The sequence below is a fragment of the Chamaea fasciata genome, unplaced genomic scaffold (genome assembly GCF_029207755.1).
Source record: "Chamaea fasciata isolate MVZ Bird 193981 ecotype frontalis unplaced genomic scaffold, bChaFas1.0.hap1 SCAF_1, whole genome shotgun sequence".
Taxonomy (NCBI): Eukaryota; Metazoa; Chordata; class Aves; order Passeriformes; family Sylviidae; genus Chamaea; species Chamaea fasciata.
In genome coordinates this window covers 34,759,258-34,782,365 of record NW_027094086.1, presented here as the reverse complement: position 1 = coordinate 34,782,365, position 23,108 = coordinate 34,759,258, and the positions used below count along the sequence as shown (strand labels likewise).

The 23,108-nt window shown below is 40.9% G+C and overlaps 2 protein-coding genes and 1 long non-coding RNA gene across 3 annotated transcripts in view; 1 reads left to right on the top strand and 2 right to left on the bottom strand.

The window, feature by feature from the left end:
* ARFGEF1 (ADP ribosylation factor guanine nucleotide exchange factor 1) overlaps positions 1 to 2,448 on the bottom strand; it is an 86,594-nt gene extending 84,146 nt beyond the window's left edge. The window contains exon 1 of the mRNA XM_066180386.1: positions 1,974 to 2,448. Within this exon, the coding sequence (XP_066036483.1) occupies positions 1,974 to 2,097 (124 nt within the window). The 5' untranslated portion in view covers positions 2,098 to 2,448. The remainder of the gene's footprint in view (positions 1 to 1,973) is intronic.
* LOC136287688 (uncharacterized) lies at positions 1,897 to 19,502 on the top strand. The gene is made up of 5 exons (XR_010720261.1): positions 1,897 to 2,059; positions 4,203 to 4,305; positions 13,268 to 13,321; positions 13,721 to 13,780; positions 18,706 to 19,502. It is a non-coding gene; the product is annotated as an uncharacterized lncRNA (long non-coding RNA).
* A 1,342-nt stretch (positions 19,503 to 20,844) lies between these two features.
* The window catches only part of CPA6 (carboxypeptidase A6), an 82,214-nt gene continuing 79,950 nt past the window's right edge, over positions 20,845 to 23,108 (bottom strand). Inside the window, exon 11 of the mRNA XM_066180373.1 lies at positions 20,845 to 22,479. Within this exon, the coding sequence (XP_066036470.1) occupies positions 22,292 to 22,479 (188 nt within the window). The 3' untranslated portion in view covers positions 20,845 to 22,291. The remainder of the gene's footprint in view (positions 22,480 to 23,108) is intronic.

Below are 23,108 nucleotides of genomic sequence, written 5' to 3'. Positions count from 1 at the left end.
GGTTTTTCTCCCTAAGATTCACAAATTCAAAATAGATGATGCATAATCAATGGAATGCGACAGATTCATAAGAAAATATATGGGGATTAAAAATGACAAAGGAACAGCACTAAAGATTCTTAAAATACTGCTTGTTAAATTCAATCTAAAAAGCAGAGCTACTATTAGTTTGCCTGTTTTACAGGGATACTGTATTTCTCATCGTTGCTTCTTTATCAAATACTGCAACAGCAGATCATTTTATACAAACCATACAAACAGTGGCTTTAGAGAATGAAACAAAAAAAAGCCTGAATTAGTAACAACTATTAGTTAGAATATGTGACCTATTATTAGTAGTAAATAAAAAGCCACATTTTACTACAGTCATGCAGTTGGAAAAAAAAGACCTTAACGGAGCACACAGATAACTTCAGTGAAGACTAATTCTATGGATGACATATAGACTGGATAGAAATTCAGTTTAACAATAAAAAAGAATTTCTCTGTTCCATTTCTAACTTGAATGCACAATCTAAGGTCAACAGAAGGGCCAAAGGGTTATCAATTTAATCTCATCTGCATAAATCATAATATTATTGTTAATCACTCTAGTGATATATGAGAAATGTAAGAAAAAACCTGTTTCTCATCGATTTTAATTAAGAAGTAGATACCTGAGGTATGGTTATTTCTGCCCCTCCCTTTGTCAGGATCTTTCACAGACAAAGAAATCAAGAAAAGGAGTGTTTTGTTTAGTTTTTTTTTTTTTTAAGTAAGTGCTAACATAGAAATTATTAGAATGACAAAAGAACAACTTCAAAATACTTATACTCAGTTTTAAAACAAGCAAGTTTCAATTTAATGTTATCTCTTCAAACAAATCCATTTAAACAGACATTACTGTACAATATCAAGATAATTACCTCCAAAACAGAAACTATTACACTAGAAAGGGAACGACATAACCCATTTTCGTTCTGTTTAAATGAAACAGGTCTTTCTCTAGAAGTATTTCAGTAAACATAATATTGCCACACAGGTTCAAGCCCCGCCTGTACTCATCATGTCAGAATCGTGAAGCCCAAGCTGTCCTTTTAAGCTGCCTGTAAGTGGATGCCCACATGTGCTTTGTACTATCCAGCACCGGTACTTCCCTCACGCCTCCAGACGAGGCGGCGCTGACACGGCCGCACTCCAAGCCCAATACCCCTCCTTCGGCCCGAGGCAGGCAAACGTCCCCACACCTTGGGAACCCAACAACACGGGGGCTGGACTAGATGATCTCCAGAGGTCCCTTCCGACCCTAACGACTCCGTGATTCTGTTCTCATCCGCGGCCGCTCCAGCTCTGCCATGCATGAAGGAAGCTCTCTTCCCCGTCAGTTGTTTCTCCACCAGAAACGGCTCGCCCAAGGTTCTCCCCTGCACATCTCCCAGACCATCCTCTCCCCCTCCAGCCCTCCTCCCGGCTCCGAAGGGCCACCAGCTACAGACATGGCCTGGTGTCATTGTCTCTGCTCTCCGCCACCCCCTCTTCCTCACCCGTCCCTCCTCCCTCACCGCTGCCTGTCACCTGCTCCCTCCCCGCCGGCCGTCTGCTTCCAGGTCAGCTCAGCTCAGCTCCGTGTCTGCCTATTCATCCTGCGAGCGGGGAGGAGGAGGAGGAGGAGGGAAGGAGGAGGAGGAGAGCCCGGCGGGCGCCGCAGCGCCCTCGCCGCTGCTGTCAGCACGGGGCCGCTCCCGGCGAGGGGCGATGCTCGCCCGCAGCCCAGGGCGCCCACACCTCCGGGGGGCCGTGCAGCACGACCCAAACCTGTGCCGCGGCTCAGCCCGTGACACCCCTGCCCCTTCCTTGCCGGGCAGCCCCTCTGCCTCATTTCCCCAGAAGCCCCACAGCCCCCCCGCGACACAAACACGCACAGGCAAAGCGGGCCCCTAAGCGCACCCCGACCTCTGGCCGCCCCCTCCCTGCCCGCCCGGGCTGCGCCTCACCTAGTGCCACCTCGCAGGCTTTGCGCAGCTGGGAGTGATGCGCCTTCTTCACCTCCTTGTCGGCCAGGATCTTCTCCAGGGCCCGGGTCAGAAACATGTTTTTCGTCTTCTTCCCTTCATACATGGGCGCGATCGAACCGTGAGAGGAGGAGGAGGGTGGAGCGGGGAAGTGAGAGCGGGGCACCAGCCTCTCCCACCGGGAGCGCTGCCAGGGGCCGCGGCGGCCGCGGGGGAAGGGCTCCCTCGCAGGGCGTCCCGACACCCGCTCGGCGGCTCCCCCGGGGGAGGCTGGGGTGGGCCCGGGCGGCGCCGACAGCCAGCCGCCGCGGCTGAGGGAAGACGAAGCCTTCTCCTCCCTTCTCCTCCCGCCCCCGATGCGTGTGTGCGCGGACGGCGCCCGTCAGTCCCCGAGCCGCCCCCGGTCCGCGCCCGCCTCCATCAGCACCGACGGCGGCGGCCGCAGCAACAACCTGCCCTCGCCATGTTGGAAGGAAGCGACGTCAGGGCCGCAGCCGGAGCGGGAGGAAGCGGCGGCCGTGTCCCGGGAGGCAGGGCGGGCGGAGGGAAGCGGGAGGGCGGGGGGCACTCGTATTCTGCCCGCCCCGCGGCCGCGCTACAGGTGGAGCGGAGCCGCGGGAGGCAGCGGGGAAGGGACGCACGGAGATGGCCGCTGCCACCTGGGAGCTGGATGAGGAGGAGGGGCAGGGCTTCCCTTCCGGGCCACCAGCGCTAGGAGGTGGAGGAGGAGACGGAGGAGGAGGAAGGCTCCCCCGGGATGCGCCACCTGCCCCTGAAGGGCGGGCTTCGCCGGGGCTGGGGCAAGGGGCGTCACTGGGAGAGGAGCTGCCCTCCTCCCACGGCCGCCGCCGTCCCTGACGAGAAACGCCCGGAGTTCCGGCTCACGGGGCAGCGAGCGAGGGAGAAAAGACGGGAGAAGCGCGTTGGGACGTGGGAGGTGTCCGGGCTCCTCAGGGCGCTCCCTCAGCCCCTCCCCGCCTGGTCCTGTAGCCCTGCCCGCCCCTCGCCTCGGGCGCGGAGGAGCGCTGCACCTGCGTGTTCGTGTGCTGCTCTTCCTCCGTCGCCTGCATCCTCTCACTAAAGCGCTGTCGTCCCGCGTTTCTTCCCACTGCACGTGGACAAGGAGTATAGAGCGTTGAAGAAAATAATAAAAAGCTCAGGTCGACCCTGCCTAACTTGTAGCAAAAACATAACAGGGCCAGCTTTTGCACTCAGGAGTACTGGTACAACAGTATTTAAAAGTCGAATTTGGTGCCAACTGAAGGCAGGTCTGGTTTAGAAAATTTTTACCTGATAACAAAACAAACAAATTAATCTGGAAATGAGAGATCAGAAGTTCTAGATACACCTTTCAAGCAGAGTGGGACAAGGCTATAGCATCAGTGTGCAGCGAAGCAGTGAGGGTTGCGAAACCAGGGGGCATCTCCGACCTCTGAGGACAGAGCCAGCACACCGCAAAGAGGTTACCCCCAGCAAGTCTTTTCAGTCTTTTCTCTATTTCCGTGGTTCTGCTGTATCGGTCAGGAGCACAACCTTAAAGTTAATCCTGACACCTTCCTCCTGGAGCATTTGAGAGAGTTTGCCCAGGCTGTCATGCCACTGTGCTCAGGCCTTTTGAGGAGTTTGAGGACCTGCTTCCTTATGTACAACAGAGCCATTGTAGCTGCATCAGTAAAGGTGCAGTGATCTCAGCCCTCCAATGAAGAGGCAGCTAATGCTGCCCAGTGCTGCTTAACCTGGTTTTCCAAATGAGAAATTATTTGTGTCAGAGTGGCTTGTTGCCTCATGGGTGTCTCTGTTTGGCTTTTTAAGGAACACAGTGGCCCAGGGAATTCTGCTAAAGCTAAAGGTGAATGCAAGGCCTGAGCATTTGAGCAAAACACTTGTTCTGCTGAAACTACTTTATTTGTATCAGTGACTTTCTGGTTATAGGCTATTTTGCCACCCAACTGATAAGCAATACAGGAAATACAAAGAGGGCAGATCTGATTTTAGAATTATGACTGTTTTGTGAGAGGGTTAGAAGTCATATCACCAAGCACATTGATTCCTGAAAAAAAAGATCGTATTCAGATTGTGTTGATTTACTCAAAAGACTGTATCTTCAGCAGCAAAATTGCTAAGCACACCTGAATTATTTCTAGTAATTTATGTATGGAAGACCATTTGCCTGTTGGCTAAATCTTTTTTTTTTTTTTTTTTAATTGATAGGTACAACTTCAGAAATGCAGATGTCAAAATTACCTTGGTCTTTCAAAGCCTCCTTCTAGTGACCACATGGCAAAAATTAAGAATTTCCATGGAGTTCTTGCTGGTAGGTTTGCACAAATCATTTGAGTCCAGATTCCCTTAGCCAAGTCAGAGCTTACCAATGTTATTTAGCAAATGGAGTTTGCTATTGATTTTCACAGTCCATTTAGCAGAAATAGACTTGCAATATGAGGAAAAAGGGTATCTGTACGTAAAGAGCACTGAGCACTGCAGTTATCTGTTTTGTTCATATTAATGTCTATTTTCATATTCTGTACACAAGATAATTTTACATGTAAAATGTGTTTTAGTTGAGCATATAGAATTACTGCTGAAGCGTCTGGAGAAAAAGACCTGTCAAGAAGAGACTCAGTTCCATGTCTTTCATTCCTGCTCTAATATGAATGCTTGGTTTGGGTATTTTTAAATGTGGTTTGAATCTTCAAATTCTGTTCTCAATTTCAAACAACTGCTGCTCTGTTGACTCAATTTGTGACTTGGCACAGCTGGCAATCTACATCTACATTCTAGTCACAAGGCAAACACTACCTAAACTCTGCAACAGTGTAGAGCCTACTTCTGAAGTTGCACAGGGAGATCTTCTTATAAATCACCTCTCCAGCAGGTTAACATTCATATTCATTCCCAAAGCTGAGTCAACAAGGATGGAAATCTCAGGGGAACTATTATATAAGCATTGGAGAGAAAAAGTCCCGTGCCCTCATTTAGGGACAAGATATGAACGGTGATCAGCTTGTGTGCTGGGTCCTAGTCAGAGTATTCAAACTGCTTTATTCAAACTGCTTTGAATAAAGTCAGCTGGGATGACAGCTTCATTTACTAGATGAGCCAGCTATTAAAATAATGTTTGGTCAATTATAAAAAGAGTTACGGACTTTGAGGAAGCATTTTGAGGGTAGATTTTGTTACAGAGACTACAGACCATAAGGAACATGTTTAACTCTTTGTCGATTACTTTAAAAGCTAGTAGTTTACATCTAGTAAAAGGAGAATGAGAAAACTCATTCATAAGAAGGACAAGGTGAAGATTTAGAATATTTGTCTTACACGGATTCCTAACTAGAATCATTTAGGTTGGGAAAGACCTTTAAGGTCATTGAAGCTACCTGCAAAGCCAACACTGCCATGTCCACCACTAAACCATGTCCTTAAGTGCCACATCTACATGCCTTTTAAGTACCTTCAGGAATGATGACTTAATGACTTCCCTGGGCAGCCTGTTCCAAAGCTTGACAACCTTTTAGGTGAAGAAATTTCTATTAATATCCAATTTAAACCTCCCTTGGTGCATCTGGGGGACATTTCCTCTTGTCCTATCACTTGTTACTTGAGAGAAAAGGCTGACACCTATCTGGCTACAATCTTCTTTCAGGTAGTTGTAGAGAGTGATAAGGGTCTTGCTGAGCCTCCTTTCCTCCAGGCTGAACAATCCCAGTTCCCTCAGCTATTCCTCATGAGACTTATGCTCCAGACTCTTCCCCAGCTCTCTTGCCCTTCTCTGGACATGCTCCAGGACCCCAATGCCTTTCTGTCTGTTCAAGGGCCGAGAACTGAACAAAGGGTTCAAGGTGTGGCCTCACCACTGCTGAATGCAGGGGTACAATCCCTGCCTGGTGCTGTTGGCCACACTGTGCCATTGACCTTCTTGGCCACCCAGGCAGATGCTGGCTCAAGTTCAGCTACTGTCGACCAGCTCCCCCAGGTCTTTTTCCACTGGGCATCTTTCCAGCCATGCTTCCCCAAACCTGTAGCACTGTGTGGGGTTGTTGTGACCCAAGGGCAGGACCTGGCAATTGGCCTTGTTGCCATGTTGAAACTCAAAAGGTTCACCTTGGCCCATCTATTCAGCCTGTCCAGAGCTGCAGAGCCTTCCTGCGCTCCAGGTGATCAACACTCCCACCCAACTTGGTGTCATCTGCAAAGTGACTGAGGGTACACTCAATCCCCTTGTCCAGATGGTTGATAAAGTTATTAAACAGGGATGGGCCCACTGCAGAACCCTCAGGAACAGATTGTGTCATATGCAGCAGTGCCTCACAAAGAAATCCAAAATGCTTGTTGAAGACAGTGATTCTAATGCCTGAATTGTTTTGGTTTCAGGATGCAGATCTTTGCTTTTGTAGTAATTTGTTTCACTAGTAAATGTCTGACCAAAGAACTGTAATCCTCTTAGCTGTAGAGATCCGTATTTGGTTGCTGAAGTCCTGAAGATGTGGAAAAGGACTGTTGTTTTTTCTGCTCAAACTGTTAAGCCTGCTGGCAACATGATGTATCAAATACTGTAGTTGTCCAGTCAAACCTGTCCAGCCTAAAAGAAGCATGTAGTATGTATGCCCTAAAGCATAAAACCATCACTGTTTCTTGGAACCTTAACATTTAAACATAGTGCAGCACAAGAGGAAAAAGTTTTTTTAAGAAACACTGCAAAAATTACTGTCTCGTACATTTTTATTTACCACTTAATTGGAATATTCCAGAAGCTATTTTTATCGTTTCATATATTTAAACTGTTTTGCGTGAGTGTTAGATACTTGTTTAGTAAAAACCAGCAGAGAACTTTCGATGTGAGAGGGAACAATTAGCACCTGCTTCTGCTGGCTTTATGTACCACAATTGCATGTAGTGCTTGTTTGAAAATGCTGATAAGCTAGGACTAGAAGCCGTTGCTTAAAAGTCAGATGAGCAGTAAAAGGGAATAGTGAAAGTGCAGTTTCATGCTTAGAAAAAGCTGAATATTTTCAGCTGTTCTGCCTCCCAAAGGGAATTCTTTCACCTGTGTGAGCTCCCATCCACCTTCTTGTGTTGGTCTAGCTGTGTAATTGTGCCATCAATTAGCTCAAAAGCCAAAAATCAGTTTTATAAGAAAGCTGGTTTTCAGTGGGATCAATGAATTGATCAGAGTTACCTGCATATTCAGTAAATCTTACTCAAGAAGGGAAGTGGGAAATGTGGGTGATGGGGACTGCTGCTCATGGTGGCACTGTCTTCTTAAATCATCTTGACGAGCTTTGAAAGAACACAGTGATAATGAGCCTGTGATCACTTTAAGCTAGAATAAGACAGAACTACTACTAGCATTTGCAATACTTCCCACTTCTACCTGGATGTTTCTTACTTCTTTAGTCAGTGTAAGCATTTGCATTGCTGTGTGGTGAATTGTGTGCTGGATTATATTCAGAATGTAATTAGATTGAAATTAACGTGACAAGGAACAGTCTATTTTGAATCCAGATGTATTTCATATCCCAATTCAGCAGGCAACATCACAGACGTTTGTGTTAGCTTAGGGGAATGGATAACACAAGAACAGGAACTCGAAAATAGGTAAGAGGAGGTCCTGCTTTTTTGTTTGTTTGTTTGTTTGTTTGTTTTTAATTGCAGCAGTATTGGTTTATGCCAATTTAACGTATGGTTTGAACTACAACTTTTAATATATGTTTTCTTGATTGTTTCGGTGGTCCAAGAGAGCACTCAGCCCTGTCTCTATATGTAACCCCATAAATAGGATGGATGGGTCCATAGATAGGACTAGTGTATTCCTGCCACTGCGTATGAACCTTTAATCGTGGTGGCTCACTTGTCACCTTCTTTAGCTCCAGTATAGTACTTTGCATCTGCTCCCATCCTGTTTTCATGTACCAGTTGCAGATAATCAGTGCGTAATGGATCAGAGTCCAGATGGATCTGACAGATGGGAACCTGGAACAGGAGAGAAGTTGTGATTATGTTCCCAACTGCAGGCACCTTGGTGGAGAAGTTTCCAAGATTCTTAAGGAATGCATAAGATTTAACAGGTCTGCTGGTGGTGCTTGACTGTTTAATACTGAGGTACAAACCAAGCATTCCTCTCAGCCCTTTTATGGACTCATAGGGCTGCCACCCTCGTAAAAATAGGTGAAGCATAATCCACAATGTTCAGTGTATTCATTATGCAAACGATCACAGACTGTCAACCAAACTGAAAGAGATACACTCACCATAAATGTACTTTAATATTTTAAGGGGTTCTTTTGTTGTTTTACGTAAGCTCTGGAACTGAAGAGGTCAGTTTGTTCACAGAGTGAGTGTTCTAAGAGGTTGCAGTATATCCACTGTTGCACTGAATGAGAAAAAAAGCAAGTGTTTGTTAGCAGAGGGAATATGCACCACTGGGTAGGTTTGTTCCAAACATTTGTACAAAAGCGTATAACACCCTGGAGTGACCAGTAAGGAAATAAACATCCATCACTGTGAGGAGGCTCTTTCAAAGTGACAAATTCATACCTTTAAGCTACAAAGTACAAACTCTTGCTGTATTAAAATACATTCCTGATACTACAGTTAAGTGAGGAAGCATACTCTTAGCAAAACATGCCATTTGTCAGTTTGTGACATGTAGGAAAAATGTCGGAGTGCAGTGAAGAAAAAATCCCACCTCTTTTGGTTGATGGAATAAAGTTTTGAATTGTGGCTGAAAACTGTCAAAGAGGAAATCAAAGGCTCCTGGCTGTAGCCTGAATTTACATGCTGGAAGTTATACCAGTGCATTTGATGGAATATGATTCTTTTTCTAGTTATTTTTCTGTGGGAATATATCTTCTTCTAGCTTACCTATAGGAGTTTTCAACTTGTTCTTTCTTCTGCGTGTTGCTCCAGTTAACAGATGAATAATTCAGTTCCCAGCTTCCATGGCACCTCAGCATACTGTTCCCTGATACTGTGAATGAAGGAATACAAGTACCCATCTTACAAACAGAAGGAAATGCATTTTAAAAAAAATTGGTCATACAGAGTTTTAAAAAAGTTTATTTGGTCATTTTTCAAACTTAAGGGCCTGATTATGGGTGTACAAGCCCTTACTGTCTGAAAAGGTGATTTTCTGGGACACTCTGTTGGAGAAGAGGGTGCTTTTTGAGGAACATAGTAGTGAATATCACATATTCACCCTGAACCAGGAACCTACTGGACAGTTACTGTTTTATGTGAGACTATGCAAATACAAAGGTAAATTCAAGCCAGCATAGTGACTCCTTCATGATGGCAAATATTTCAGTCTCTAAATGCCAAGAATACAAAGCTCTGGCAATTTCCTGAGAGCTTTTGCACTGCAAAAGAAGACATTTGGAGAATGTATGGCAAATCTATCAATAAGATCCACTGATTTATTGCTTCTCCCAGCCAACTCCAGAAGATAAAATTGGATTCTAAGGAGAAATAATTGAAGAGGAGGAAGCCACAGTGTGACTGCCTTTTTTTTTCTGGGAGGTGCTGTCACTACCATTATGGATTTCCTGGATTACTCTTTGGGTGAGCCTGGTTAATTAGTTACCTCCCCAAACAGCTGTAATAGGAAGGACTACTACAGTATGTAGCTTGTCCCGCATTCTTAATCTCCGGTGTCAGTTCAAAAAATGGGAATAATCTGACAAAAAAGAAAAGTAACAAATTTACTGAAAATGATATCTGTTCCACCTTTATATCCTAGCTTCAGTCTCCTGAAGGTCGTCATGACTGATGTGACATGATCAGTGTAAAGCATGCTGAGTTGTCCTACAGATTAGTAATTAAGTAGCCTAGCTATTGGGTGCATGAAGCATTAGTCTGAATCTAATTTTTATATGCTGGATGCCTCTTTCCCCCTTGATCTGAGCTGAATTTTCACTGTAGCACTTTAGAACCTGAGCGTTTTCAAAGATTTATGCAGATGTCTTTCAACGTGCTGCTAGTAAAGAAAAGGTGAAAGTGGAAGTTGAAAAGAACAGTTGAAAATGAAAATCATCTGAGAAAAGTTGAATGGAATTAAGCTGGAGAAAAATATCCCTTAACTCTCTGGGCCGTGTAAGTCAAATGAATAACAAGGGTGGTTTCCAAGTATTTTAGGATCTGTGTTGAAATGCTTAGATAGAGGGGTCATAAAAGTCACGTGAATTAAGGTGCAAAACAATGAGACTGAGGCAATAACCACATTTAAGTGCCATGAAATGAGCTTTAAATCTGCCTGATTGTTTCCTCCAGCAACTGCAGAGGGTCATTTCCTGTCAAAAATGCAATAATTGATGTTTGAGCATATACTTTATAAATTGTGATCTTCATTATATGAATGAAAGATTTTTAATATGAATAACTTGAAAGATAAAATTGAATGGAATTTATGGATACTTTTGCCTAAAAGAAAGACATTAAAGAAACACTGCAGTGATTCATTCACTGCCAGTAATATGCCAGTTAGCTGTTTGCTAGGTGTGTACTCACTCAAATATTTTTCCAAGACATTTTAAAACACCTGCAACAATTTTGATTAGGCTTCCATTATGTTTCTAGTTTCAAGGCAGATGTCACAGCTGATGTGCAATCTGGATCATGAAAAACTGAAGTGACTGGTTCACAGTGAAGTGACTGGTACATGTACGATGGATGGTTTTCCATGACATTGAAAGCTGCTGCTGTCTGGGTTTTGATCCAGGCAGACCTGGAGCTTTCAGTTTTGGTGTCTGAAGGTTTATATTTATATTGTGTTCTGTTTCTTTGGTTTATAATTTTAAGTCTTTCTATGCAGAAGTATGGACAGTGGCTATCAGAGAATTTTGCTGTGCTGTTGAAGTTCAGTTTATAATTTTTGTAGCTAAGAAAGTCAAACCAACATTGTTGGGCTGGTACAAATCTCATTTATCATAGCTGGTGAGACATGCAGCAGATAGGTCTACAGGGCCCTTGTCATAGATACCTAACAATACAAATCAACGCTAATGATAATCCATATGGTGTTTTATATAGACCTGAACCAAACTTACTTCCATGGCTAGCTCTGGGACTAGATACATTTAGCAATAAAAGTTTAGCTACATCTATTTAATAGCAGATTATAGCATGGAGTTTTAATTGGTCTACTTGGTCTATGTGGGATGGGGGTCACGCCTCTGGATTGTTGCAGGTGTCATCCTTAAAATACTCCCCTGACAAACCACTTGTCTTCATTAGTTTCTCCTTCCTGAACTTTTCCTGGTTTCAACTCATCAGCACATTGCTTCTCTTTTGCTCACTGTTCTAGAAGAGAAATAATGTATTATTGTGCAGAGGGATATAATAACAAGGATAATAATGTTCACAAATAGCATGAACACAGATCTAAGAAGGATGCGGTATGGTGCAGTTTTTCAAAATGAAGCATGCTGGCAGGGACTCTCTCACTAGTCAGTCCAGGTGTGGACGCTTAGAAACCAGAACATTCAGCATGGGCACCTGGAATTTCTGTCTTTTTTGGTGCAGCAGTATGTATGGCCCCTTCAAGATAGCTGCCTTAATCCTAAGGCGTAATGGTTCATGTAGAAATTTGTAAAAGAGGGTACACAACTGTGCATTACTTTATAATAGCAATTTGAGGTATTCATGTCACATAATAATAGACCCCATCCCAATTTTCCCCATGTTTGTGGAGGTTTAAGTTCCCATTTTCACTTTTTACTGTGGTGCTGTATCAAAGATAGAAGATTAAAATGCAAATTTGCTTTAAATTCATGATGTACTGTGTAAGAATGAAGTTGTATCCTTTGAAATAGGAGCCCTCTGTGGAAGCTGACTGAGCTCTGGTTTAAAAATCCAGGAGATAATAGCAATGTTTTATAGGCATGTTTTGCATATTTGTGCACATTTGGTAAATGTGGTCACTCTGAAATATAGTATTAGAACAGTCTGGTGAATTTGCAAAGATAAATATTATTGCAGTAATTGCAAAAACATTAATTTAAAAAGTCACAGAATACAAAAATCTGTAGTCACTAGTTCTGTGCATAAATTCTGAGGTTGCTTTAACTACATCATTTACTAAAAAGTATTTATTTCACACATACAAGTCTGATAAATGTTTTACCATCAACCTGTGGCTACATTTTATTTTACTTGCTCATAAAAAACTCAGAGTGAGTTTTCTTTCTAATGAAGGTATTGACTTTTACAAGTAAAAGATTGGTTTTGCCGTGGGAAGCTGAAGAGGTTATAGCTTACTTTGAATATTTGTTTACTAGTCTTCATTACTGATAATTTGCATCAAGCATGGAGTTCCTATACATTCTTAAAAATAAGATAACATTTTCACTTTAAACTCAATATCCTTTAAATATCAGAAACAAGAAAAAGAGATAATTAACAGAGGAGATTGACTGTTTTCAGGGGTGTTTACTATGGATTCAGCAGGCAGCTGACAGCCAGGCAGCTGCTGGGGTAATATCCACAAAGTCTTAACAACCCTGGAATTTGCTATTTTCAGTGACAGATTTGGAACTTCCCTATGATAGAATCTAAATACTCTGCATTGCTTGATTATTCGGGTACTGGTATACTATATGTCTTTGTTATTTTCTGTATTCTGTATAATAGCATTTGTTTGACTTCTAAAAAATCTTCTTTCTAAAATCCAGGAAAAAAAAGAAGAAGAATTTACCAAGCAGCTAATTCATTAGATTAGTGTTAGATGGCTAATTGTTATTTATGGGGGCTCTTACATTTTTGGCTCTCTCTCCAGCAAAAATAAAAGAACAAGAAATGAAATGTGAATGTAGAGTAACAAAAATAGCAGGTGGGATTAAAAGAGATATGAGAGACAGAAAAGGAGAAGCGTTCATGGTCCACAGCACCTGAAAGATGCCTGCTTCACTTGTGGTGGCTGAATAAATTAGGCCTGCCTAAGTTAAAGTTATGTGACAGAAATACATACAGACAGTTTGCTGATTACGTGGACATTATTTTCTGTTAGACAAATATTTATAGCTAAAATAAATAACATTTATTTTTAAGACTCATAGGCTGACCCTTGCTATGCAAAAGAATGTCATCTAATGAGTAACTCATGCAGGACCAATGGCACCAAGTCTAAGGTAGATGTGTCCTGTCATCCGCTACATCTTTTATTTTTCTCTACCAACTACAGAGGGAACCAAGTCGATTTAGTTTAGATAAATAGCTTTGACGCAGAAGTCAGATGAGTTAAATCCCACCTTCAGGGCAGAAAGACCATGAATTTTTCCTCCCAGACAGGTGGAAGTTGAGGCCTGCCACCCCAGAGAACGAATACAGAAGAAGAGAAGGTGAGTGGCAGCATTGGTAAGCCTATAACTCTATCACCCCTTTGTTCTTTAGAATCCTGCATTACCGTGGCACAGCAGGAGGTACAAGGGTGCTTTTTTTTTTTTTTTATCTGATGTGTAAGATTGGGTAGATTTACTAGGATATCTCAGAAATCTGAAGTAAAGGTTTTGGCCATAAGATTATTGCCAGTTTTTGTCAATATGCTGAAATATACTGACTGTACTGTAAAAGGTTTGGATATTTTTTATGGCGGTGTACGTAATTGTCAAGGAACACCTAATGTGAAGTACAGAGAGAGTTCATGATTTAAGTATGTGGGTCTTGAAATGTTATATACTTTTGTATAACAAATTTGCAGAGTTTAAGGATTATTTATTTATTGTTCCTTTTTAAAATAGGTATATATCAGGCGAATAGACTGACTCTGGCTGTGTTAAAATAGTTTCCCACATTGAATGGTGAGTAAAATGATACATATCCAATTGTTTTCGCATTCCTTGCAGCCTTGACTCCTGTACTCCAGTGAATCTGAACATGAAGTGTGATTTAAATAGATACACATTGTCAAGATTTAGGGAAGCCTAAGAAAGGCTTCCTTAGAAACATTCCTGTGTAAGTCTCATCTCCTGGGTTGCAATGCTGCTTTTTGCTTGGAATTTATTACATCTTTAATTTCATACTGTATATTGGATGTGCTGCAACTTTATTCTATTCAGCTATGGTATCAATCTGTTCTTGAAAAGCCATGTACTTACGAAAGACCATTGAAATGCAGGGAAATTGAGAAGAATTGTCATTGTGTGGCATTATGGCTGTTTAAAGAAAAGTGGAAGAAGAAATGCACTTGTGCTATGCAGTGGGATTAATATTTTGATGAATTTTATGGCAAGCGAAGCTTTCCATAGAGGAAGTTTATCTTAAACCTCTTTTAGTTTCCAGTGCCTTATAGGAGCTACATCGTTCTTTTTACACTTATGGATGTTCCCTTGTGGAAATAGAATGCATACAACTTCTGCTACTTCTATATGGAATCCACTGCTCTGCTTCTTCACACAGCAGCTACCAATCTGGCTTGGCTGTGTTAGGCTTTATCCAAATGTACAGCTGGAGAGGTAAAATGCAAACTTGCATGGAGGGAGAGACACTGGTATTGCCAAGTAAGGTAGTAAGCAATACTAGATAGATACTTTTTACCTCTTTCTAACATCCACATACACCAAAAATTAATGATGTCACAAGGTCACTGAATATTAATTGACACTGTCCCCATGGGTGTACCCCAAAGGCACGTAATTTTTAAAGTAAAAGAACCTTGATTGTGGGCTTTGTCACCATCAAATGAAGAGAGAAATGATTCTCTTAATTTTAGTGTCCGTCTTGTCTTCTGTGCTTGTTACTTTTAGAAATAATCCTGGCAGTATCTGTTTACTCTACTTACTCAGGATGACGTTATTTTTATACTCCTCACAGGGTGTCATTCAATCTAAAATGATTAATCTTTGCTTGTTTGCCAAATTTTTCTAAGTTTTGTTCTTCCACCTGTTTGTTTTGTCATTGATAGCTGTTCACTCTCCCAATGTGTCATCTGACCCAGCAGCTCTGGAGTTTTCAAATACCAGCATTATTCAATTGGGGTTTTTTTTTTCATCTTTCTAAAGTATTGGTGCTTCAGTGATTTTATTCCTGGTTAAAAATAAAAATGCCTTTTTATACTAGTTAATTTCTGCTGCTCTTAGGGCATAGTCTTGCTACTAATTTGGACTTTTCCTATATTCTGTGTTATAGACTTCTGTCCTTTGGCCTTATTTTTAGTCCTGATACCAAGTGAAGATAGAAAACATACTCTAAATGTCCCACCTTTGCTCTGTGCATTCAGAATTAGGCCATGAAGATACATACTGTACTCATACAGTTTTGATTAAAACTTTCCATTAATCATTTGTCTTCTGGGATTATTTTTTCCCTCATGTACATACTAACTGTTAAGTTTTCAACAGTATGGAAATTGCGGAATCCAAAATGGAATTTTTAAGAAATGACCTTTTTGTGTGACCTTCAACAGACACCTAAATGGGAAAGAGTTATTCTCATGCATAATCAGGCTTTAGCACTCATGGGTTGTTTATGATTTTCATAAAGGCAAAAGAAAAACAAGACTGCGATTCCATCAGTTTCAAACAACCCTGTTTTTGATGGGCTGGGTGCCAGTGGATCTTCAGCCAGGCACTCCAGCAAAGGAGTCCTTCCCTGGTGCTGTGCAGAGGAGCGTGAAATGAATGGGGACCTTTCTTTCTCTGTTAAAACTCTGACACAGACTAATATTTATTTGGAAAGTGCAGTCCTGACAGCTGTGAAAACGTGATGTTCCTACTCTCAGCTCCAGAGGAGAGTGTTGTAGAAGAGCTTCCCAACATTCATTAGCCAGTCTGCATCAAAACTGCTATCTGAGGAATATCCTGGTCTTTAGACATGTTTGCAGCGAGGTCTCTGCTGAGTCCTCTGCTGAAGGTTGCACTCATTATCTGCAGTGTTGGGAAGTGTGTATTTGACAGATAGTGGACTGCATCCACTGGCTCTCTAAACAGCCTTCAGCATGACAGCAACTTCATGTTATTTCTACTCAGCTTCTTGGAAAAGACTTCATTTCTCACAAAAGATACCTCATTAAAAGAAATACAAAAACTTCAAAAGAAATCTTCAATGTGTGTAAGATAAGGGGGTTTTTTTGGTCCTAAGTTACTATTTTAAAAATGTATTCCTGCAAATGGTTAATATATAGAAAAATTGTTCATGGGCTGAAGCAGTTCCAAAAATCCTGGTGGCAGTTAGTATGGGCCTGTAGGCTCTCCAGTGTTCTCCTTAACACTTCCAGACTTTCCAGGCACAGTCTCAACACCCCTTTGTTCACTCTGGGCAATGGTATAGAACCTTCTTCATTACACACAAGGTAACGAAAGCTTTCTGGGATGCAATATACATTTGGAGTAGGGGGCATAACACCCTCACACAGCCTCTGTCCTAATGTTCACAATAGCAAAACCCGACCTCTGAGCTCTGTAGGGTGCAGCACACAAAGTGTTTGGCCCATGAGGGGAGCTTGTAGGTGGTGTGTCAACAGCAGTGGCAGGTAACCCACAGAGGCACACTGCAGCAAAAGTGAGAACTTCCTGTGTTGCAGCAGTGAAATAGTGTCAAAGGGCTTTTAGGGAATTGGCCAGACGAGCTGAACTTGCATGTGCTTCCAGCAGGCAGAGGAGAGATGCTGAACACATGCTGCCTGCCATCAGCAGCCCTGTGGTTGCCAAGAATTGCAGCTACACCATTACATAAACCATCACACAGTACACATTGTGCAGCCAGACACAGTATTTGTGTGTGAATGGCTCTGCGTAGGTATGTGGGGAAGTTCACACATGTTAAGAGGTCCGTGTTTTAAATTTAGTACCAAAAGTTAGACTCTTTTACAGCCTGAAGTCGTCACCAACAGACAGTATTCACTTCTTTGAAATGGAGGGAGAAAAATGAAGGTGCATGCAGCATGATAGAGCAAATTTGTCCTGTTAGAGAAGGCTCAATACAGATTCTGTGCTGCCAAGGCCAAAGAGCAGCTCTGGTTCTCCTATAACACTAGTAGGCATGTACTTTAACCCTTAGAAAACTGGCTGGCTCACAACAAAATAACAATAGATCTTTCCAAACCATCTCTATGAATGTGATAATTTAATTCAAACAGTGTAAAACAATTAGTCTGTATAAAAAAACTTAAAATAGATAAATCTACTTTTTTTTTAAAGTAACTATTTCTAGCTCATTAGGCACAGAAAAATCCTTTACACTCAGCTTTTTGACTGCACTCCATCACTTTAGCCCAATCAACAGATTTTCTCAATCTAGAAAGAAAGCAAAATGAAACAAGGGAAATTAAACAGTGAGTAGATCAGTCATCTCTGCTCAGCTTTCAAGGCTGCTATAAATATCTTTTTTTCAGTTATGACATGCTGAAAACAATAAGCCACCTGAAAACTGTGGCTGTGATTTTAACAGCTGTATTATTTTCAAGAAAATTGAAAACCCTCTTTTTAAAATACAACTTCATCGGACTTTTTTGTATGTATGTATTTTCAGACCTAAATTGCTATTCTCCTCAGGACTGGGAAAAAAAAGTTTTATTAATTGGTTAAAAAAAGAGAGACTACTCCCAGCATTGATCCATTGTGGTATGCAGAGGAATAGCCTGGTACATCATAGTCAGCAAAAAAACCAAAAACACCTGCTCCCTGTCATACCACAATATTTATTTCAGAAGCTGTTATCTATTATTTTACATAAAGTATATGCTCCTATAGGCCTGGGGGTAGTTTAAAATATTTCATTGTTATGGCTATTCTGCCACATGTCTTTCAAAAAGGCCCGGCAGTGCTGAAGTGGCTGGACTTTCAGAGCAGGCAGGACTGATGGAATATATTACCCCACATTTTTATGGCAATGGATGGATTTTCCTTGTCACAGGCAAAGTATCCTTTCTGCATGGCTGGGGACAGTGGCAGATTTTTTTAATTAACATTTGAATGTATTATTTATGAGTGCATTCCCTGATGTCTGAATCTGAGGGCAAGCCCTGCTGTGCTTGACGTGGTCTCTCACAAGAGGGCTTGAAGGGACCTCCACCGTACAAGTGGAGAGACCTGAGACTTTCTGCTTGACTGCTCCTGCCTGTCAGGCAAGGACAAGCATTCAGGGACTAAAGATTTCCCTGTTCTCAATGTCCTTGCCCCAAACATAGTTTTCTAAGGACAATCATATGTTAGCTCACTGCTAGTTCCCAAACTTGCAGATGTTAACAGAAGACCTTGTTGTTAAGGCAGGCCCTTTTGACACCAGGAGCAGCATAAGGCTGTGAATTTCTGACAAACTGCTGAACCAGCACATCATGCTTGGGGCGACAGGCACGTTCAGCCAAGAGTGAAAACCACTCTGGAGTTTTCCACTTTCTCCAAGATAAACCCACCAACACCATCAGTACTCCTGACTTGGTGGTGCTGACAGGGCTGGAAAACCTGTCGATGCAGTCACTCAGAAGGCAGCTCTCTCCACACACAGCTTCCCTCCTACACAATGAAGGAGAAGGCAATTACAGCTGTTTGGACCTGAATATTTTATCCTGAATAATTATGAGAGTAAGGCATACATTAAGCACATGGCAAACAATTTACATTTTCTGTGTACAGAAGACTTTTGAATTTCCAACAAATTTACAAATTTTGTGTCGTGAGCATTTAAAAATGTTTTTTTTAAGAAATAGACCGAATATATAAGGGTTTATATTTAAAAAGTCTTTCTGCAGTTTATTTAAATTTCTGTTGTCTTATTCTGTTTTCTACAGCAGAATGATGGTTTTATCTCTATGCACTTGAGATACTGTTCTGGTGTTTTACCATCACTGAAGAACTGCTTGAAGATGATAATATGTGGCTTTTAGGCACAGAATTCAAAACCACGAATGCATGTGTGAGACTGAATGTGACTGCTACAAAACAGTGAACTATGGAAATGATGTAGTAGTTTTGCACAACCAAAGGAAAGGTCACAATGCTTACAAAAGTACTTACTACCCTACCCATGCTACCAAGTATCTAATTTTTTAAATGGTTCCATTAAAATGAATGTAAATATAAAAAGTGAAAGGATTGTTCAACAGAAATAAACTGGAGCAGTTGAATATAAACTTACTTTTCTTAGGAAATACAAAGCTTTCTTCCCAGCCTTAAGAATTAGACACAGTTTTGTCCATCAATAGCTATTTTGTGCAGTCCTCGAGTAGGCAGCTAAATCTGCACAATGCTGTTTCCTATAGACAATCAGATATAAATCTGGATATATATGGCTCAGGATATAAATGCATGTTGGCATTCAAGGTTGTTTGGACTCTTCCAATTCAAATTTTGGAAAAGGTATTGCAGTTCTCAGAAAGGAATTGCAGTCTTCCATACTTTTTTGACCTCTAAAAGCATTCAATTTATGAATGATGAATTAATACTTGTAATACTTGTTGTAATATATATAATGTAATACTTGTTTTTGGGAAGGGTGACTTGAAGAGGCATGGATCTGTTTCCTTCCTGTTAATTAATCTCAGAGGTTTGTTAAAAAAATTAAAAGCTATTAAAAAAAAAAAAAGAACAATGCTGTTTTCCAAGTTACAGAAGTGGTTGTAATTATTCTGTCAATAATCAATGGAAGTGTAACTTCTGGATTTCACGTAATCACTATATGTGTGATTTTGACTTCTGGATTACTAAACAGTGTTTTGCTGTTCAGGTACTTTTATTGTGTTGAATGATAAATTGTACCTATGATCATAAAATACATCCACTTTTCTCAAAACCAGCTTTCAATTCTGTTGTCCTGTAGTCAGTACAAATGGCTGAAAAGTACAAAGGGAAGAGAAGCAAGCAATTATAGAAATAAAAAAGAGTTGTTCTTGAGAAGTAACATAAGTCACAAAAGCTATATTATTTCATATCCAAATAGCTGGTTGCCATTAGTCTTTTCCTTAGGGTAAACTACTCCGTTTAGAATCACTCTTGCTGAAGAATTATCTTAAAAATTTATCTCAGGAAACAGGGTTTGTTCTTTCTTAGTGACTGTCTCTCCACCAGCTTTAATGACCCTGAAATTAAAGGGCTCAGAGACTCTTTATACCTGGATTTAGCTATGGGGCATTAAGTTACCCTGCACAGGTCTTCAAAACTCAGCTCAGAGTTCTCAGTTGCATGTTGTACATAGAATTATTCAAGCAGAGTCCATCCATATAATAGTATGTAGCTTTATTCATGGAAAGGGTTTGGTATCGAGTACTTCTAAATGTCAAACCTTCTTAGATAAATCTAAGAATACTTGCAGTTATTCCTGTCCAGGAAGGTCAACTAGGTCTAAAATGTTAGGTCCTTTTGGTACCTAAAGGAGGACATTTGTTTGTTTCCCTTTCTTGTTCCAAGAGTTCAGTTACTTTTCATTACCAGTAGAGTTGTAATGAAGATAAAGCTGAAATATTTCACATGATGAACTATTGGACTGCGAGCAGGATTCAAACCGTCACATAAGAATCTGGTTGCTCCTGGTCCATGCTTGTACTGTAGCAATTCAGAGGTAAATTTGCCTCACGTTAATTAGGCATCCCTCATTCATTCTCCAGTCTCTTATGTCTTTGTAGTAAGTTCAATCTTTTCACCTAAATTCACAATAACACATAATGATTGGTGCTAATCATTTGTACCGCTATCAAGGCCATTGGTCAGGAATCTGTGGATAGCAAAAGACAGTTATTGCTGTCTTCAAAATATTTAATGGTTATGGTCATAAACAATTGGAAGTTATTAGTTTGAGGGCTTCTCTCCCCTAGACATTTAATACCAGAATAAAACTTATGTTATTCAAACAAGACTAAACAAGCCTTCAGAAACTTGTGTAAAATAAACACATTTATTAACAAAATGTTAGACAAATAGAATGCAATTCTGTCATTTTTGCTCACTGATTGCCTTTTGCAGTCCTGAAAACAATGATATTCTTACTTAAATACAGTAGTTCCCTTATAAAGATTGCCCATTTGCTATGTTCATGTGCCTACTTAGAGAAGATGTAGGTTTATTTAAATTCTCCATCCTTAGTGTCAGGAACGTTTTACAGATAGGTAAAATTGTTACATACTTGAACACTTAAGTAAAATATGAAGAATACTTCAAAAGTCTTTGACTATTTTATTAACAAATATGTTTTAGTTTATATGTAGTGGCATAAGATTAAATTCAAAATTCATTAAGTAAAATATATGCTTCTGCAGATATAATAAGATTTTAAAAAATAGTATTTTAGAAGTACTAAAAATCCCACAACATGTTGTTATCTTTTCTGTGCTTTCATTATTCTTTCAAACATGGTGCTCATTCACTTTATTTCAGCTGTAAGGCTTCTACCTTCACCTCTGACTCACTTAAGAATCCATTAAAAATTTATTAGGTCCTTTAAAACATGCAAAAAAAAAAAATACAGGTTCCAGGAAGAAGAACCACATAGTCAAAGAGCCACAGAAGTCACTGCAAGAATATTGATAAATAAAACATCAGTTAATTACAGTTTAAGGCTAAATCCTTGGCTGGTGGAAATGAGCAGTCACTGTCTACAGCAGAGCCCAGATGCACCAGTCGACTGCCAAGTCCAAGTTCCAAGTCATGGCAAGTTGCTTTGTCTCTCCATAAAGTAGAAAATTATCTATCTCAATAGTATTTCATTATAATTCTTACACATCACTAGGAAAGTTACATTTTCAGAGATAATGTGTTGGTTTTGAGTCCACTCCAATTATATGCATTTGAAAGTAGATCTCTCTGAACAGTTAAAAGAAACCTTAGTTCAAATTATTGCATAATATGAAAAAAAAATCACAAAAGTGCATATATGTATGTATGTACATGTACACGCAGAAGGAAGCCACACTGCCACTTGCAGTGTAGCCAGCTACCACTATAAGGCATTTATTGCTGTAGATACAGGCCTGTGTTGGGTCACAGGGTATATTTACATGAATGTAAACTTTATCCCTTGGTTCGAGAGACCCCATGGGAAGTCTTCATGTTAGGGAAAGATGCATGGCCCAGAACTGCCTGAAAGTGGCACTTTATTTTAGGACCGGCCTCACTGAAATTTCAGAATTAAAGTTGTATAGCAAAAAGAAGAAACTAGTTTGCACCAAACTGGTAACTAAGTATATCAACTTTATGGACTTCAGAAGAGCAGATGTTGAATGATTTTTTTCCATTTTCCACTAAGTTAATTTGGCAGAAACAATATCACATTTCCCATTAGTTTCTAGAATTCTGAAGTGGCCAAACTTGGAGTGGCAACTGAACACACTGAAAGGCATCAGCACTAGGAGTAAAATGTTTACTTCCAGCCCCTAGAAGTCCATCTCAATGACATTTCTTCAGCAAGTGAAGAGTTATATTTTTAACTGCTAGCATGGTCTCTGTGCAGGTTGGTTTGATCAGCATTTCGGGAAGCAAAAATCCAAAATGGCCAGTGTCACGCAGCTCGAATGCAAATGCATACGGGATGCCATTTTTGTAGGCCCAGTCCATAGAGCTGCCAGAACTCACATCTGAAAGAGGCAATTCAGAGAAAGCATTAAAAAATGTTAAATGCAGGTCATGGTGAAATCACCAGAGGATTCTTGTGGCATTTTGTCTCTAGGACTCAGTGAGTATATTTGCTACTCCATCTGTTGCTTGCCCTGATCCTGAACACCCTTCAGAGAAAATAGCATGAGCACCCAGCACCTGATGAAATGTGCTCAGCACAATATGAGTTAGACCCTTCATTTTCACAGGCAAAAACATTGTAACTGTTTTATGCAAAGCAAAACTTTAATAAAAGAGAGTATCTAGAATAGAGCCTCAGACTGTTCTTGTCTCCATGTGAGCACAGTCTGAAGTTTTCCTTCATTTTTCCTTTCCATCCAAAGATCTCCCAGCTGGACTGGAGAGCTCTGCATGCTCCTCGGTATAAATTGGGTATTTAGGCAATTCATTTGCAGTGAGAAGGGGGAAAATTGATAAAGTAATCTGCCATTTTCTTTTTAAAATGCTTTCAAGATTTGTTTCATATGTCTTACCTTCTCACCATTTCCCCACAGCACAAGAGCATTTGCATAGGTGGTGTCCAATATTAGCAAACCTTTCTGAGGAAGTGTGCTGCTTATGCTTTCATTACCTCCATATGCTGATTACC